The sequence below is a fragment of the Pristiophorus japonicus genome, chromosome 4 (genome assembly GCF_044704955.1).
Source record: "Pristiophorus japonicus isolate sPriJap1 chromosome 4, sPriJap1.hap1, whole genome shotgun sequence".
NCBI classification, from domain to species: Eukaryota; Metazoa; Chordata; class Chondrichthyes; family Pristiophoridae; genus Pristiophorus; species Pristiophorus japonicus.
The window spans coordinates 104,382,947-104,401,166 of record NC_091980.1 but is presented as its reverse complement, the minus strand read 5'-3'; the positions used below and the strand labels follow the sequence as shown (position 1 = coordinate 104,401,166).

The following is an 18,220-nucleotide window of genomic DNA, read 5'->3' as shown; positions in this document are numbered from 1 at the left end:
CTGGGATATTGGTGGATTGCCTACCAGAACCTACAACACAGTGTGAGGTACTAGTAAAGAAAGCTAAATGGATTGTTGGTTTGTATAGCCAAAGGGATAGAGTGCAAATGCCAAGTGCTGATATAAGACATTGGCGTATTTGCACTTGGGGTAAAGAAAGAACTTGTATTTATATCGCTCCTTTCTCAACCTCAGAGGCCCAAAGCACTATACAGCCAATTAAATACTTTTGAAATGTAATCACTGTTTTACTGTAGGAAACACAACAGCTAATTTGCGCACAGTAAGATCACACAAACAGCAATGAGCTAATGACCAGATAATCTGTTTAATTGATGTTAGATAAGAGATAAATATTACCCAGGACACCGGGAAGAACTTCCTTGCTCTTCTTCGAAATAGTGCCGTGGGATCTTTTACACCTGAGAATGAAGACAGGACCTCGGTTTAATGGGTATTCTGAAAAACAGCACCTCCGACATTGCAGCACTCCCTCAATACTGCAGTGGAATGTCAGCCTAGATTTTGTGCTCAAGCCTCTGGAGTGGGACTTGTGCAATCTCGTTAACGTATTACAGCAAGGATATCCAGGCACTGGAGACAGTGCAGAATTGGGTAACTAAACTAATATTTAACTTGAGGCATCTGAGCATTGAGGGAAGATTGAAGAGCTCGGATTGCTTACTTTGGAATAAAGGCTTAGGTGAGATTTTATTCAAGATTCCTAAACAAAAACATTGTATTTTGATGTAGTCAATATTGCCACAAATTCCAGAGGGCACAGACTGAAGCTTAGAAGAGGAAAGATGCACAAACAGTTAAGATTTAACTACATTCTGCAGAAGGTGTTAAATGTGTGGAATCGAATAACAAGGGCAGTAATGTAGACGGATACTGTAGACAAAATTTAAGGAAGAATTGATTAGTTATTTGAGGTACAGATCAATTTGTTTTTGGAACTGACCAGATGGACTGAAGAGTACTTTCTGGTCCTGTACTTTCCTAGTAGGGTTGGGGAAATATTTTAAGTAAAAACATTTTGTTCGCTTTTGAATAAGCTATCCTATTGTAATGTTTATTTGCAGTCGTCAGTAAATTCTTCTTCTGGGATATTCCAGATAATTTTTGCGACAAATTATAACAATAACAATGTTGACTTCGAAAAGAGTTTAATAACTGAGCAAAGTGTTTAATTGAAGATTGATTTTTCTTCTAGTGCACATATAAGAAAAGCATGGAACATCAAGAAATCGGTTGCTCAGAATCTAGCTGATATGGGTTTGGCATCTGACCCAAACTGTACAGTTCCCATTAAGAAGAGCACGGTATGTACTACCTGTACTGTGATTCTGTATTAATGCTAAAATAATTTGTCTGTGTTTACGAAATCCTCGTAGTGTATATGACATACAATTGTAGAATATGGACAATATTCCATGATGACCTGACTGCATAACCTACATCTTAATTTATTGCTTGTGTCTAAAATGAAGAGAATCTTCTCACCCACTGCTTATGTTGTTAATTTGCAAAATAATGGAATTGATTGTTAAAACAAACTTGAAGATCACCAACATGAAAATGATTAATGAATGACAGTAAGCACAGCTTCAAGCTGCTTGACTTTTTTGATGGAATTACATCTCAAGTGGACATTGGAAAATCCTCTGATACAGTTTTGTACTTGTTCCCAGGATGTGGGAGACACTGTCAAAGCTGTATTTATAATCCATGGCCAGTTGCCCTGAGAAATCGGTGGTTGTTTTCCTCTTTGTGGCATTGGTATTATGTAGGGAATCTTAGGACTTTCATGATGGGCTTGAGGGACTGGCTGGCCTGCTCATGTTCTTGTGTTCCTTAATTAGAATACTAGTTTGAGGCCATTATGTTGAAGCTGTATAGTGCTCTGGTCATGCCACACCTTGATACTGTGTTCAGTTCTGTTCCTTGAAGCACAGGAAACCTCAAAGTGGTGCAGAGAAGGTTGTGTCAGAGGACTGAGTTATGAGGAACCGCTCTTCAGCCTTGCAAGATGACGAAGAGGGAACATTGTAAAAGTGTACAAAATACTACGTGCAATAGAAAAAAATAATCTAGAGCACAATTACAAATTAAGTCACCAATATAGGGACAAGGTAATAAACAGCAAATTCAGGACTGATGTCAGCAAACACTTTGGGCCCAAGTTTCCACACGATAAAAAACGGGCGCCCCTCTGAGCTGGGCGCCCGTTTTTCTCGCCTAAAACGGCGCCTTAAAAAAAAATCGCGATTCTGGAGCGTTCTGCAGCTCCTTGTCTGCCTGGCGTGGCGCCCAGAGGGGCGGTGCCTACACTCGCACCGATTTTGTAAGTGGGAGGGGGCGGGTACTATTTAAATTAGTTTTTTTCCTGCCGGCAATGCTGCGCGTGCGCGTTGGAGCGTTCGCGCATGCGCAGTATGAAAAAAACATTGGCACTCGGCCATTTTTGTAGTTCTTTGTAGCTGTTTAATTTTTGAACATTTTTTAAAAATAAAAGCACATTGCCATCAGCACTTGCAGCCTTCTCACTGTCCCCCCACCCGCGGGAAGAACGGGCGCCTCCTCTCCCCTCCCCCCCCCCCCCCCACCCCGGGCGCCTCCTACCCCCCCCCCCCCCCCCTGCGCGGGCAGAACGGGCGCCTCCTCTCCGCCCCCCGCGGGAAGAACGGGCGCCTTAGGCTGACTGCAGAATTCTCCGTGCCTGAAGCACTTTCACACAGGTAGGAAGATGGTTTATTTAATCTTTTCTTTGCTTATAAATGTTTATTCAGGTTGGATTTATTTGTATAATATTTGTAGAAGTATAAATAAGGATTTATTGTAGAATTTAATGAGTTCCCTTTCCCCCCCCCCCCCCACCTCGTTCTGGACGCCTAATTTGTAACCTGCGCCTGATTTTTTAATGTGTAGAACAGGTTTTTTCAGTTCTACAAAAATCTTCACTTGCTCCATTCTACTTTAGTTTGGAGTACGTTTTCACTGTGGAAACTTTCAAATCAGGCGTCAGTGGCCGGACACACCCCCTTTTGAAGAAAAAATTCTGTTCCAAAGTAGAACTGTTCTACCTGACTAGAACTGCAGAAAAAAAAATGTGGAGAATTGCGATTTCTAAGATAGTCCGTTCTCCACCTGTTGCTCCTAAAAATCAGGCGCAAATCATGTGGAAACTTGGGCCCTTAATACCAGGAATGGTTTTCATGATAGTTTTTAATTCCATCATCCTATGATCCTGTATATCCTCAATGTCTGTGGTGCCTGACTCTTGCGTGTGTCAGGCACCAAGTCAGCCCTGCCATCAGGAGTGCAATGGGCCAGTCACGATGCCAACTCCTTCACACCGGGGACTACACAGCAATAAGAACATAACAAATAGGAGCAGGAGTAGACCATTTGGCCCTTTAAGCCTACTTTACCATTCAATAAGATCATGGCTGATCTACCTCAACTCCATCTTCCTCCAGTATCCCTTGTTCCCTCAATATCCCAAAATCTATCAATCTCTGTCTTGAATATACTCAATGACTTAGTGTCCTTAGCCCTCTGAGGTAGAGAATGTCAAAGATTCACAACCCTTTATACAAATTGCTCCTCAGTCCTACTCCTTATTCTGAGACTGTGACCCCATGTTCTAGACTCCCCAGCCAGGGGAAACATCCTCCCAGCATCTACCCGGTCAAGCCCTGTATTTTGTATGTTTAAATGAGATCATCTCTCATTCTTCTAAACTCGAGGGAATATAGGCCTACTCTCCTCATAGGACAATCCTCCCCATCCCAGGAATCAGTCTGGTGAATCTTTAATGCCTCCCTTCTACGGCAAGTATATCATTCTTTAGGTCAGGAGACTAAAACTGTACACCGTACTCCAGATGTAGTCTCATCAAGGCCCTATATAATTGCAATAAGACTTCTTTATTCTTGTACTCCAATCCTTTTGTAATAAAGGCTAACATACCATTTGCTTTCCTAATTGCTTACTGTACCTACATATTAACTTTCTGTGATTCACGGACACCCAGGTCCTTCTGAATACCAGCATTTCCCAGTCTCTCTCATTTAAAAAAAAAATTATCTTTTCTATTTTCCTACCAAAGTGGATAACTTAGCATTTCTCCACATTACATTCAATCTGGCAAGTTTTTGCCCACTCACTTAACCCATCTATATCCCTTTTCAGCCTCTTTGCGTCCTCCTCACAACTTACTTTCCCACCTAACTTTATATCATCAGCAAACTTGGATACATTGCATTCTGTCCCATCATCTGAGACATTCATATACATTGTGAATAGCTAAGGCCCAAGCACTGATCCTTGCAGTACCCCACTAGTTACAGCCTGCCAACCTGAAAATGACCCGTTTATTCCTCCTCTCTTTTTTCTGTCTGTTAACCAATCCTCAGTCCATGCTAATATATTATCCCCATTGCCATAAGCTCTAATTTAGTGTAATATCCTCCTATCTGGCGCCCTATCCAATGCTTTTTGAAAATCCAAATACATCACATCCGGGGGGGGGGGGGGGGCGCTGCTGCTGCAACCCTAGCAGGGCTGACGAGGAACCTTTTTAAAGGAGCAGAAATTGGACTGGCAGGTCCAAAAGGACCAGGGCCTTGAGCAGGTATGTGTTGATGGTGCAATGGAGAGAAAGGAGGCCTCCATGAGGTACTTCGGAGCAGTTGCTGCTGTTTCCCAGGACCTACTGCCATCTTCCCATTGCAGCCCTGTGAAGTGGCTGTAACACAGGTGGACGGGGTTAAGTTCACTGGGGATCTGGGTCCTTTTTCCGTTCCCATTTATATAGGAGAATCCAGTGGTGGTATCGATAGGAGCGACGGGTATGGAATACAGGTCAGACATTTGAGTGCTGGTCGGTGTAAGGTTCGAAAATCCACGGCCGCATTTTATTGGAACACCCTAAGAACAAGAAAACTAAAGGGATCTTCCTATACATTTTAAATGAACATTTTGGGCCAAGTAAAATCCTCAGACCAGGCAGGCTGGGAAACGTGTGGGCGGATACAGACATTGTGGAGTCTGGCTCACAAGCGAGACAGAGGCACTGGCCAATGGGGGAAAAGTGCATTCTGGCAGGCCAATCAGGGGTCGAGTCGGGCCTGAAGCGGGGAAATCCTCAACCAATGGGGACTATCTGGCCCAGTTCGAAAATATGACTTACCCCTAATCAAATTATGATGTGGACCATCATCTACCTAATTAATATGGACAGTGGACAATAGTCCTGAGATCACTGCGGTGACGGCCCATCAAAGGGGAGGCCCAAACCGATTGACTCCCAGGACTGTTACAATGAACCAGCAGACTTTGAGGCACCAGTGTGCACTGAAACAATACCCCTGTCCTCACATCTACTTGTACCTGTGACATCTTCTGATTAAATATTCAAAGCTATCTCCCCGCCCAAACTTACACAATGGACCACCAACTGAGTTTGGGCGCGAAAAGGCCAGAACTAAATTGGATACAAATATAGGACCTACGGAACCACCGAGAGGAGAGAAGCAGCTGGAGCAGTAGGAGGAGTCGAGGAGCAAACAGACAGAAACCAAGAGAGAACGGAGATAGACTGTTACCGGCTGGGAAACCTACCATCGAACCGGCTCTGGACTCGACTTATGTGCAGAATATACAATCCAACTACCGAGAGGCCCAACATCGTCTCGAGAAGCTGAGCCGCACACCCAACAACACTCCGAGGCCAACCAGTTGAAGAACCGGAGACCGAAGAACTGGGAGAGGCAACATTCACTCCAGCTGCCCAGTAAACCAACCTTCCTAAGGCTAAAAAAATAACTGTCAAAAGGGATCGTAAGTATTATCCTGGGATTTCTTTTCCCAACTGTCAGCCGAGGTCAGTCAGGTAAAAAGGGGGGTGGGGGTGGTGTTGGAAATGTCTTGTAAAGATAAAATTGCGGTCAACCCCCTGCAAAACAGATACACTGCTTTGAGTACTGTTGAGGGGGATGACTCATCAGGGGAGGGCAGCAGCAGCCAAGTTCATGGCACTGTGGCTGGCTCTGCTGCACAGGAGGGCAGGAAAAAGAGTGGGAGAGCGATAGTGACAGGGGATTCAATTGTAAGGGGAATAGATAGGCGTTTCTGCGGCCGCAACTGAGACTCCAGGATGGTATGTTGCCTCCCTGGTGCAAGGGTCAAGGATGTCTCTGAGCGGGTGCAGGATATTCTGAAAAGGGAGGGTGAACAGCCAGTTGTCGTGATGCACATTGGTACCAACGATATAGGTAAAAAAAAAAAGGGATGAGGTCCTACGAGACGAATTTAAGGAGCTAGGAGCTAAATTAAAAAGTAGGACCTCAAAAGTAGTAATCTCAGGATTGCTACCAGTGCCACGTGCTAGTCAGAGTAGGAATCGCAGGATAGCTCAGATGAATACGTGGCTTGAGCAGTAGTGCAGCAGGGAGGGATTCAAATTCCTGCGGCATTGGAACCGGTTCTGGGGGAGGTGGGACCAATACAAAACCGGACGGTCTGCACCTAGGCAGGACCAGAACCATTGTCTTAGGGGGAGTGTTTGCTAGTGCTGTTGGGGAGGAGTTAAACTAATATGGCAGGGGGATGAGAACCAATGCAGGGAGACAGAGGGCAACAAAATGGAGACAGAAGCAAAAGACAGAAAGGAGGGGAGTAAAGCTAGAATTAGAAAGCAAAAATAAAGAAAGTGAGTTTGAAGGAGAGAGGAAACAAGCAGGAAAAAAGGGTAAAAAAATAAATTTAAAGGCACTCTTGTCTAAATGCACATTGCATTTGTAACAAAATAGATGAGTTGACGGCACAAATTGAGACAAATGGGTATGATCTGATAGTCATTACAGAGACGTGGTTGCAAGGAGACCAGGGCTAAGAATTAAATATTTTGGGGTATTTGACAATACGGAAGGACAGACAGAAAGGAAAAGGAGGTGGGGTAGCTCTTATTGATAAAGGATGAGATCAATGCTGTAGTGAGAAACAATATTGGCTCAAATGATCAGGATGTTGAAACCGTTTGGGTGGAGGTAAGGAATAATACAGGGAAAAAGTCACTGGTGGGCAGAGTCTATAGGCCCCCTAACAGTAGCAACTCTGTTGGTCGGAGCATAAACCAGGAAATAGTGGAGGCTTATAAAAAGGGAACAGCAATAATCATGGGTGATTTTTACTTCCATATTGATTGGACAAATCAAATTGGTCAGGGTAGCCTGGAGGAGGAGTTCATAGAGTGCATAAGGGACGGGTTCCTTGAGCAGTATGTAACGGAACCAACCAGGGGGCAGGCTATCTTAGATCTGGTCCTGTGTAATGAGACAGGATTAATAAAAAATCTCCTCGTAAAGGATCCCCTTGGAATGAGTGATCATAGCATGATTGAATTTCAAATTCAGATGGAGGGTGAGAAAGTTGGATCTCTAACCAATGTACTAAGCTTAAATAAAGGAGACTATGAAGGTATGAGGGCAGAGTTGGCTAAATTGGACTGGGAAAATAGATTAAAGTGTAGGATGGTTGATGAACAGTGGTGTACATTTCAGGAGATATTTCACAACCGTCAAGAAAAATATATTCCGGTGAGAAGGAAAGGGTGTAAGAGAAAAGAGAGCCATCCGTAGCTAACTAAAGAAATAATGGACGGTATCCAATTAAAAACAAGGGCATACAAAGTGGCCAAAACTAGTGGTATGACACAAGACTGGGAAGCTTTTAAAAGCCAACAAGGAATAACTAAAAAAATGATTAAGAAAGGGAAGATAGACTATGAAAATAAACTTGCACAAAATATAAAAACAGATAGCAAGAGTTTCTATAGGTATATAAAAAGGAAAAGAGTGGCTAAAGTAAATGTTGGTCCCTTAGAGGACGAGACTGAGGAATTTGTAATGGGGAACATGGAGATGGTAGAAACTCTGAACAAATATTTGTTACCAGTCTTTACGGTAGAAGACATTAACAACATCCCAACAGTGGATAGTCAAGGGGCGATAGCGGGGGAGGAACTTAACACAAACACTAAGGAGGTGGTACTCAGTAAGATAATGGGACTAAAGGCAGATAAATCCCCTGGACCTGATGGCTTGCATCCTAGGATCTTAAGAGAAATATTGGTTGTAATTTACCAAAATTCCCTGGATTCTGGGGAGGTGCCAGCAGATTGGAAAACTGAAAATGTAATGCCCCTATTTAAAAAAGGAGGCAGACAAAAAGCAGGAAGCTATAGACCAGTTAGCCTAACATCTGTGGTTGGGAAAATGTTGGTGTCCATTATTAAAGAAGCAGTAGCAGACATTTGGAAAAGCAAAATTTGGTCAGGCAGAGTCGGCATGGATTTATGAAGGGGAAGTCATGTTTGACAAATTTGCTGGAATTCTTTGAGGATGTAACGAACAGGGTGGATAAAGAGGAAACCAGTGGATGTGGTGTATTTGGACTTCCAGAAGGCATTTGACAAGGTGCCACATAAAAGGTTACTGCACAAGATAAAAGTTCACGGGGTTGGGGGTAATATATTAGCATGGATAGAGGATTGGCTAACAGAGAACAGAGAGTCGGGATAAAGGGTTCATTCTCTGGTTGGCAACCAGTAACTAGTGGGGTGCTGCAGGGATCAGTGTTGGGACCCCAACTATTGACAATTTATATTAACAACTTGGAAGAAGGGACTGAGTTTGTAGCCAAGTTTGCTGACGACAAAGATGGGAGGAAAAGCAATGTGTGAGGAGGACACAAAAAATCTGCAAAAGGACATAGGTTAAGTGAGTGGGCAAAAATTTGGCAAATGGAGTATAATGTTGGAAAGTGTGAGGTCATGCACTTTGGCAGAAAAAAAATCAAAGAGCAAGTTATTATTTAAATGGAGAAAGATTGCATAGTGCTGCAGTACAGCGGGACCTGGGGGTACTTGTGCATGAAACTCAAAAGGATAGTATGCAGGTACAGCAAGTGATCAGGAAGGCCAATGAAATCTTGGCCTTTATTGCAAAGGGGATGGAGTATAAAAGCAGGGAAGTCTTGCTACAGCTATACATGGTATTGGTGAGGCCACACCTTGAATACTGCATGCAGGTTTAGTTTCCCTTGGTTATACTTGCTCTGGAGGCAGTTCAGAGAAGGTTCACTAGGTTGATTCCGGAGATGAGGGGATTGACTTTTGATGAAAGGTTGAGTAAGTTGGGCCTCTACTCATTGGAATTCAGAAGAATGAGAGATGAACTTATTGAAACGTATAAGATTATGAGGGGGCTTGACAAGGTGGATGCAGAGAGGATGTTTCCACTCATAGGGGAAACTAGAACTAGAGGGCATGATCTTAGAATAAGGGGCTGCCCATTTAAAACTGAGATGAGGAGAAATTTCTTCTCTGAGAGTTGTCAATCTGTGGAATTCGCTGCCTCAGAGAGCTGTGGAAGCTGGTCATTGAATAAATTTAAGACAGAAATAGAAAGTTTCTTAAACGTTAAGGGGTTATGGGGAGTGGGCAGGGAAGTGGAGCTGAGTCCAAAATCAGATCAGCCATGATCTTATTGAACGGTGGCTCGAACGGCTGTCTGGCCTACTCCTGCTCCTTTTTCTTATGTTCTTTGAACTGATGCAGAATATTGGTTGACTGAAGCTGGATTTGGGCCTCAACTGTAAAGTTGTGTATGTTAGATCAGGACTTAAGATTCTAAATTTATTAAAACATCTCGCTGAAAAGTCTTTGCTTTTGTGTAATTCTATTGCAATTTCATTCAAAATACTGCTTCACCTACATTCTCCTTGATTGCAAACTATGAACCACTATTAGTGTTGTCTTGGTTGAATTGCTAGCACACTTGCCTCTAGAATCAAGTCTTACTTCAGGGACTTGAGCAATAAATCTAGGCTTACCCTTCTTTCGGGTGTCATAGGAGGGTTGCATTGTCAGGAGGGTTGCATTGTCAGAAGTGCTGCCTTTTGGGTGAGACCTTAAATCAAGCACCTGCCTGCCTGTTCAGGTGGAAGTTCAAAGACCCATGGCACAATTCAAAGAACAGCAGGGAATTCTGTTCACCTGGCCAAAATCTTTCCCTTCGCAAACATTACCCAAAACAAATTAACTGGTAATTGATCTCATTACTGTTTGTGGTACACTGTTGTGTGCAAAATAGCTGACATTCACCTATATAGGGGTGTCCAACTTGCACCTCCAGCATCTTTTGACTTCAAACCTTTATATGTACTTAGGTTTCTTACTTGCTACTTTATCTGGTTTGAATTTTGTAAGACTGGAAATTTGGAAAGGACTATTTCTGGCACATACCCTTTATTGGGGGAATAAATCCTAATTCAATGGCAAGATTTATTTTGGTAACTTCAGATTGATGTATGCACATTAATGGGAACATGGATTTAAACTTTATATGTGACCTCTGAGGCTCCATGATACACACCTTTGTAACCTAATTGCACTGCACTTAAAAGCAGTTCATTGCATGTGATTTTTCTGAGAGATGCAATGAGGACGTATATAAACCAGATTGTTTTCTATTAAATGTGTGCAAAATAATTTCTGCAAATTATTTGAACTTCAAGTAACTCTAATCGCTGCATTCGAGTTTGCACTTTAAACCTTAGGTTTAGGGTGATGGAGCTTTAACCATCGTGATGATGTGGAGTACTGACATACAACTTTTTTTAGTGGCATTACTTTCTTTTCACTTGGACAGAGTTCGAGACACTTCATTGGTCTTGGGTCTGTTATACTGCACCACATATTTTCCTTCTCCGCATACAGTGCACACTGCAAAAAATGGAGACTGTTGGGAGTATCCCAGATGTACCAATGTAATGCAGCAATGTAAAATATACACTTAGTTTTGGTCAAAACCCTTTGTACTGTTTCTATGCACGAAGGAGAAATTGGTTTTAGATAAAAAATCGACCAACATTCTGCATTTCTTTTTCAACGCTAGTGTCTTGCTAAAATTACACTTTGCTTACAAGTGTTATGTTGTAGGCAAATAATGGCAGAATGTGCAAGTTATTCTTACGGTTTAATTTGTTTTACAGAAAATAAAAATGGAAACAGCCTCGATAGATGGAAAACAAGTCGTTATTAAGCCGTATGTCATTAATGGTTTGTATCCAATGGTCAGATTTTTCATTTTTAGATACCCTTATGTCAGCATTACCATATCTTGTAGATTTTTCTTCTGTCTTTCTTACCGTTTGCAGCTATTGAAGATTACATCAGGGAGACTGACCTATTTTTTGTGTGTGGATTAGCAGAGGATAAGACTAATGGATCTGAGAAAATTTGATTATGCAGGTGGAGCGTCTGAAATCCAAAAACCTTAAGACCGAGACCGTTCCAGATTTCGGGTATTTTCAGTTTCGGAATGTCTTTCCAATGTCCCAAATCCGGAAATGCCTGGGCCAAGGTTCAGGTATTTCTGGATTTTGGAATGTCTTAAGGGGGAGCAGTTGGCAGCGGGCGGGGGCGGCACGACGGCGGGTCCGGATTTTGGAACATTTCCCAGATTCTGGACGGCCCCCCACACAGATCGGGCCAGATTTCGGAACTCCGGATTTCGGACGCTTCACCTGTATTTGAATGTTGGAATGCTTAATTCATAGTAATGATTTTGGAACATATACTGAATAAATAACAAAAGTGGTGTTCAAACTGACATAAATATATGGGAACCTATTTATGGACGAATGATTTTGCTTAGTTATATGAACGAGAAATTTTGTAAAGTGAAAAATAAACTACTCCCACTTTACAGACTATTTTTCCCCAATACAGAGCTCGAGGCAGAAGCCAGCCTTCCAGAAGTAAAAAAGTCCACCCTCTCCAGAGAATTCATTGACTATGTGCGGCATATGATTGAGAACTACAAGGACAATTACAAGGTATGAAGTACCTAAAAACAAATAAGTTGCATGCAACATTGTTCAGCTTTCAGTAGAGTTGCCAGAATACAAAGCTGACCAACAAAATATTAAACAACTGCTCCTTAGATGGTCTCTTGCTTTGGTCAGACTATCAACTAAGTGGTGAGATGCAGTGATTAACATATGGAGGAGAATAGTTGCTGCATTTAACCTGCTAAGTTAAAATTAGAACTACATTTCTTAATAAAACAAACAATTGAAATTGAGGATAGATAAGACTAAAACTAAAGTCATTTCTAGAACTAGAACATTGAACAGAAAAGTCTGAAAGTTAGAATGCAAGTATGAGGCATTCGTGTTTTACTGTACTTTATTTTGATGAGTTTTACGATGTTGTATTGTGATTTGGCAATAATCAATTGCTAGGATTTCAGTAAAACATACTAGCGAGTATGGCCAAACAGGGTGGGCATCGCCTGACAGCAGGAGTGACATGCACTATTACATGTGAACCTTTTCAGAATTAGAAACATTTTAATTAAATTGCATTATAGAAAACTTTAGAAAACATGTATTCAACTGAAATTTAGTTTTGTCACATGGCAAAAACATTTTACAATTATTTTAATAACAATTGCTCTGCAAGTATAACCACTTTAAAAAAAAAATAATAGAATTTAAACATTGATGAGAAAGTTAACATCAGCTGCATTCTGGGTGCCGAGTTACAATGGTTTCTGTACTTTCCTTAGCACTTATAACATTCGATTAACTTCCTTCAACTTTAAAATATTTGAAAAAAATATTATATGTGTAATAGCTCTGATTTTCTCCGGTGTTGGCAGGTTCTGAAGCATATTACAGTTAACACAGAATGAGTTGCAATAAAGTGCATTGAGCTACCTGCTTCATTCACAGTACACTTTAAATGCATGATAATGACACCGAAGAGGTCTGTGCTTCTATTGTATGGTTGGATAGAATAGTCTTTAACTGTTGGGATTTTGCCAACCGAGACGAGTTCAATGCGGGCGGCATTGTTAAACCCACCTTGTGGATTTTCCGGCCAATTAACTGGAAGCGGATCTGATGACTCGTCATCAGCCAGTTTCCTTAAAAGGACCATTCCCAACTTTTTTTTGACAGTCCTTCTGGCAGTCATTTGCAGCATTGTGCAGTGTTTGCAGTAGTTCAAAGATGCACGGCTGCACCCAGGCTCTCCAATGACTCCCTCCAGATGCTTATGGAGGGAGTCACAGCATGCAGGGAGGTTCTCTTCTATTCCAATGGACGGAAGAGATCTCTCCAGGAGACCAACACAGCCTGGTTGCACTTTGCACAGGAGAGCACAAGCAGGGATGTCGTCAGGATGACCAGGCTGCAGTGCGCAAACCTTTCAATTTTCTCAGTAGTTCACGAAATGTTACTGCAAAGTCATACTCCACCTCATCCTGCTGTGCCACTCATCACATCCCCATCACTCTGCATTCCCTACCCTACTCCTGCACAGCCTTATTCACATCAACTTACCTTGCACCTCCACCCATCCCTCTCTATTTACATTATCACTTCCCTATCTCACTAGCCACCCCTCACACTCACCATCATTCCTTGTCCAAACATACCAACTAACAGCACGCAAGGGTAGGCACTTTGGTTTCAGCCAATGTTCATATAGAGTACAGGTTGAGCGTCCAAAATCTGGAGTTCCTAAATTCAGAATGTTCCGGAATCCGTGGCGGGGTCGTCCGGAAACCGGAAAATGTTCCGAAATCCGAACTCCCCTGCCTTGGCGGCCTGAACTCGACCCGACCTCGCCCCCTTACCCCGGCGTCCCGACCTCGCCCCCTTACCTCGACGTCCCGACCTTGCCCCCTTACCCCGGCGTCCCGACCTTGCCCCCTTACCCCGGCGTCCCGACCTCGCCCCCTTACCCCGGCGTCCCGACCTTGCCCCCTTACCCCGGCGTCCCGACCTCGCCCCCTTACCTCGACGTTCCGACCTCGCCCCCTTACCTCGGCGCCCCGACCTCGCCCCCTTACCTCGGCGCCTCGACCTTGCCCCCTTACCTCGGCGCCCCGACCTCGCCCCCTTACCTCGGCGCCCCGACCTCGCCCCCTTACCTCGACGCCCCGACCTCGCCCCCTTACCTCGACGTCCCGACCTCGCCCCCTTACCTCGGTGCCTCGACCTCGCCCCCTTACCTCGGCGCCCCGACCTCGCCCCCTTACCTCGGTGCCCCGACCTCGCCCCCTTACCTCGGTGCCCCGACCTCGCCCCCTTAACTCGACGTCCCGACCTCGCCCCCTTACCTCGACGTCCCGACCTCGCTCCCTTAACCCGACGTCCCGACCTCGCCCCCTTACCCCGGCGTCCCGACCTCGCCCCCTTACCTCGACGTCCCGACCTCGCCCCCTTACCCCGGCGTCCCGACCTCGCCCCCTTACCTCGACGTCCCGACCTCGCCCCCTTACCTCGGTGCCCCGACCTCGCCCCCTTACCTCGGTGCCCCGACCTCGCCCCCTTACCTCGGCGCCCCGACCTCGCCCCCTTACCTCGGCGCCCCGACCTCGCCCCCTTACCTCGGCGCCCCCTTACCTCGGCGCCCCGACCTCGCCCCCTTACCTCGACGTCCCGACCTCGCCCCCTTACCTCGGCGCCCCGACCTCGCCCCCTTACCTCGACGCCCCGACCTCGCCCCCTTACCTCGACGTCCCGACCTCGCCCCCTTACCTCGGTGCCTCGACCTCGCCCCCTTACCTCGGCGCCCCGACCTCGCCCCCTTACCTCGGCGCCCCGACCTCGCCCCCTTACCTCGGTGCCCCGACCTCGCCCCCTTACCTCGGTGCCCCGACCTCGCCCCCTTACCTCGGCGTCCCGACCTCGCCCCCTTACCTCGGCGCCCCGACCTCGCCCCCTTACCTCGGTGCCCCGACCTCGCCCCCTTACCTCGACGTCCCGACCTCGCCCCCTTACCTCGGCGCCCCGACCTCGTCCCCTTACCTCGGTGCCTCGACCTCGCCCCCTTACCTCGACGTCCCGACCTCGCCCCCTTACCTCGACGTCCCGACCTCGCCCCCTTACCTCGGTGCCCCGACCTCGCCCCCTTACCTCGGTGCCCCGACCTCGCCCCCTTACCTCGACGTCCCGACCTCGCCCCCTTACCCCGGCGTCCCGACCTCGCCCCCTTACCTCGACGTCCCGACCTCGCCCCCTTACCCCGGCGTCCCGACCTCGCCCCCTTACCTCGACGTCCCGACCTCGCCCCCTTACCCCGGCGTCCCGACCTCGCCCCCTTACCTCGACGTCCCGACCTCGCCCCCTTACCTCGGTGCCCCGACCTCGTCCCCTTACCTCGGTGCCTCGACCTCGCCCCCTTACCTCGACGTCCCGACCTCGCCCCCTTACCTCGACGTCCCGACCTCGCCCCCTTACCTCGACGTCCCGACCTCGCCCCCTTACCTCGACGTCCCGACCTCGCCCCCTTACCTCGACGTCCCGACCTCGCCCCCTTACCTCGACGTCCCGACCTCGCCCCCTTACCTCGACGTCCCGACCTCGCCCCCTTACCTCGGTGCCCCGACCTCGCCCCCTTACCTCGGCGCCCCGACCTCGCCCCCTTACCTCGACGTCCCGACCTCGCCCCCTTACCTCGACGTCCCGACCTCGCCCCCTTAACCCGACGTCCCGACCTCGCCCCCTTACCCCGGCGTCCCGACCTCGCCCCCTTACCCCGGCGTCCCGACCTCGCCCCCTTACCTCGACGTCCCGACCTCGCCCCCTTACCTCGGCGCCCCGACCTCGCCCCCTTACCTCGGCGCCCCGACCTCGCCCCCTTACCTCGGCGCCCCGACCTCGCCCCCTTACCTCGGCGCCCCCACCTCGCCCCCTTACCTCGGCGCCCCGACCTCGCCCCCTTACCTCGGCGCCCCGACCTCGCCCCCTTACCTCGGCGCCCCGACCTCGCCCCCTTACCTCGGCGCCCCGACCTCGCCCCCTTACCTCGGCGCCCCGACCTCGCCCCCTTACCTCGGCGTCCCGACCTCGCCCCCTTACCTCGGCGCCCCGACCTCGCCCCCTTACCTCGGCGCCCCGACCTCGCCCCCTTACCTCGGCGTCCCGACCTCGCCCCCTTACCTCGGCGCCCCGACCTCGCCCCCTTACCTCGGTGCCCCGACCTCGCCCCCTTACCTCGACGTCCCGACCTCGCCCCCTTACCTCGGCGCCCCGACCTCGTCCCCTTACCTCGGTGCCTCGACCTCGCCTCCTTACCTCGACGTCCCGACCTCGCCCCCTTACCTCGACGTCCCGACCTCGCCCCCTTACCTCGGTGCCCCGACCTCGCCCCCTTACCTCGGTGCCCCGACCTCGCCCCCTTACCTCGGTGCCCCGACCTCGCCCCCTTACCTCGACGTCCCGACCTCGCCCCCTTACCCCGGCGTCCCGACCTCGCCCCCTTACCTCGACGTCCCGACCTCGCCCCCTTACCCCGGCGTCCCGACCTCGCCCCCTTACCTCGACGTCCCGACCTCGCCCCCTTACCCCGGCGTCCCGACCTCGCCCCCTTACCTCGACGTCCCGACCTCGCCCCCTTACCTCGGTGCCCCGACCTCGTCCCCTTACCTCGGTGCCTCGACCTCGCCCCCTTACCTCGGCGCCCCGACCTCGACCCCTTACCTCGGCGCCCCGACCTCGCCCCCTTACCTCGGCGCCCCGACCTCGCCCCCTTACCTCGGCGCCCGGACCTCGGCTGCCCGCCCCCTTACTCCCAACGGCCTTACCCCCTTACCCCCGGCGGCCCAACCTCACCCAATCCTCCGCAGCCTGACTTCGCCCCGGCTCTCGGCAGCTCGATCTTGCCCCCTTATCTCGGCGGCCCAACTTCGCCTCCCTCCCCGACCCCACCTACCTCGGCCCAGCAAAGACATTCCAAAATCCGGAAATACCCAGAATTCGGAACGGCCTCAGTCCTGAGGTATCCGGATTTCGGACATCACACTGTATCTCCTAAATCCTCGTAAGTACCACTAAACTACCTGTTGAGTACGTTAATGAGCTGGCCCGCTGCCTGCCGTCGGGTTTGCGATCAGCACACAGACCTGACAGCTGAGGAACTCTCATGGAGGCGGGTTTAAAGCGGGATCCCGATCCGCTGTCAATCAAAGCCATTTTGGCAGTAGACCCGCCTCCAAACCTGCAGGGCTGGGAAGATTGTGGCCCCAGTGTTTTTCTTGTAATAGTCACTCACAGTTGAAAGTTGGAAATATATTGGGCAGAAAATGTAGTCAAACAGAGAATGTATTAATCATTCTAAAGCTCATTAACCAAACCTATTTAAGCACTAATACCACATAATAAGTAATGTATAATTTTATTTTCCTGGAGATAAAAATGTGCAAAATTAATACATCCTTAAAGCTCATTTAGCACAATTGTACTTTAATTTTGCTGTTATGTAAATTATACTATGTGGTGAAATTTACATGCCTTGTAATCCTAACTGATGTATAGTATTTGCACTTACTCATATTTCCCTCTTCTCCCTCATTTGGGTTTTACTTAAGAGCAGGAATATCTAGGGGGAGTAGTCATTATTCAAAGTAATCCCCTTTATTAATAGAAGAAAATTATAAACTTGCCTTGAAATGTCATTGAATGTAATTTTCCTGCAGCCATAAGTACGGTTTCCTTCCCTGCTAGGCTACTCTGGTAATATTGATGGGAAGCAAGCTGAACATTTTCATTGCAAACAGTGGTGAGGTGTGACTTCAAACCAGCCTGCAGTGGCCCTTGGTTCAGTTTGAAGTTACGCTCCCATGTCCCTGCTTTGAGAGAAACCCTGTGGAGGTGCCCAGAAAACTGTCCTTTTAAAGCAGAAGATGGGGAAATGATAAAAAGAGAATGTTAAAATGTGCATTGGAGGGGAAAAGCTTTGAAGTAATGTGTCAGGCAGGGTAGTAAAGAAACACATTGGGGACATCTAAATTCGGTTGGTTGGAAGGCTAGGGGAATTAATTGAGTTTGATTAACCTAATTTTCTCATCCCTAAATGCTCTTTAGTCAATGGGCAATTCATCCCACTGGGGGGAGGGCAAGGATCATTACTGTTAAATCTAATCCTGTCCTCATAGATACATTTTTGGTAGGAATCGGGAGTATGAACCGTGGTCAATTTCCTGTACTCAGCAGCTATTGCACCTTACTGAAGCTGTATCTCAGATCACTTTACTCAGGGCAGATCAGGGACTGAATGCTTGAACTTTCTTGATCTTTTTGTCAGTACAATGCCATACTATTTATGCACTGATTTGCAATCACAATTTAATAAGTT

The 18,220-nt window shown here is 47.5% G+C and overlaps 1 protein-coding gene across 1 annotated transcript in view; it reads left to right on the top strand.

Annotated features, from left to right (window-relative positions):
* nop16 (NOP16 nucleolar protein homolog (yeast)) overlaps nt 1-18,220 on the top strand; it is a 31,061-nt gene that overhangs the window by 12,270 nt on the left and 571 nt on the right. Inside the window, exons 2-4 of the mRNA XM_070878475.1 lie at nt 1,217-1,325; nt 11,062-11,128; nt 11,801-11,907. Coding sequence (XP_070734576.1) covers nt 1,217-1,325; nt 11,062-11,128; nt 11,801-11,907 — 283 coding nt within the window. The remainder of the gene's footprint in view (nt 1-1,216; nt 1,326-11,061; nt 11,129-11,800; nt 11,908-18,220) is intronic.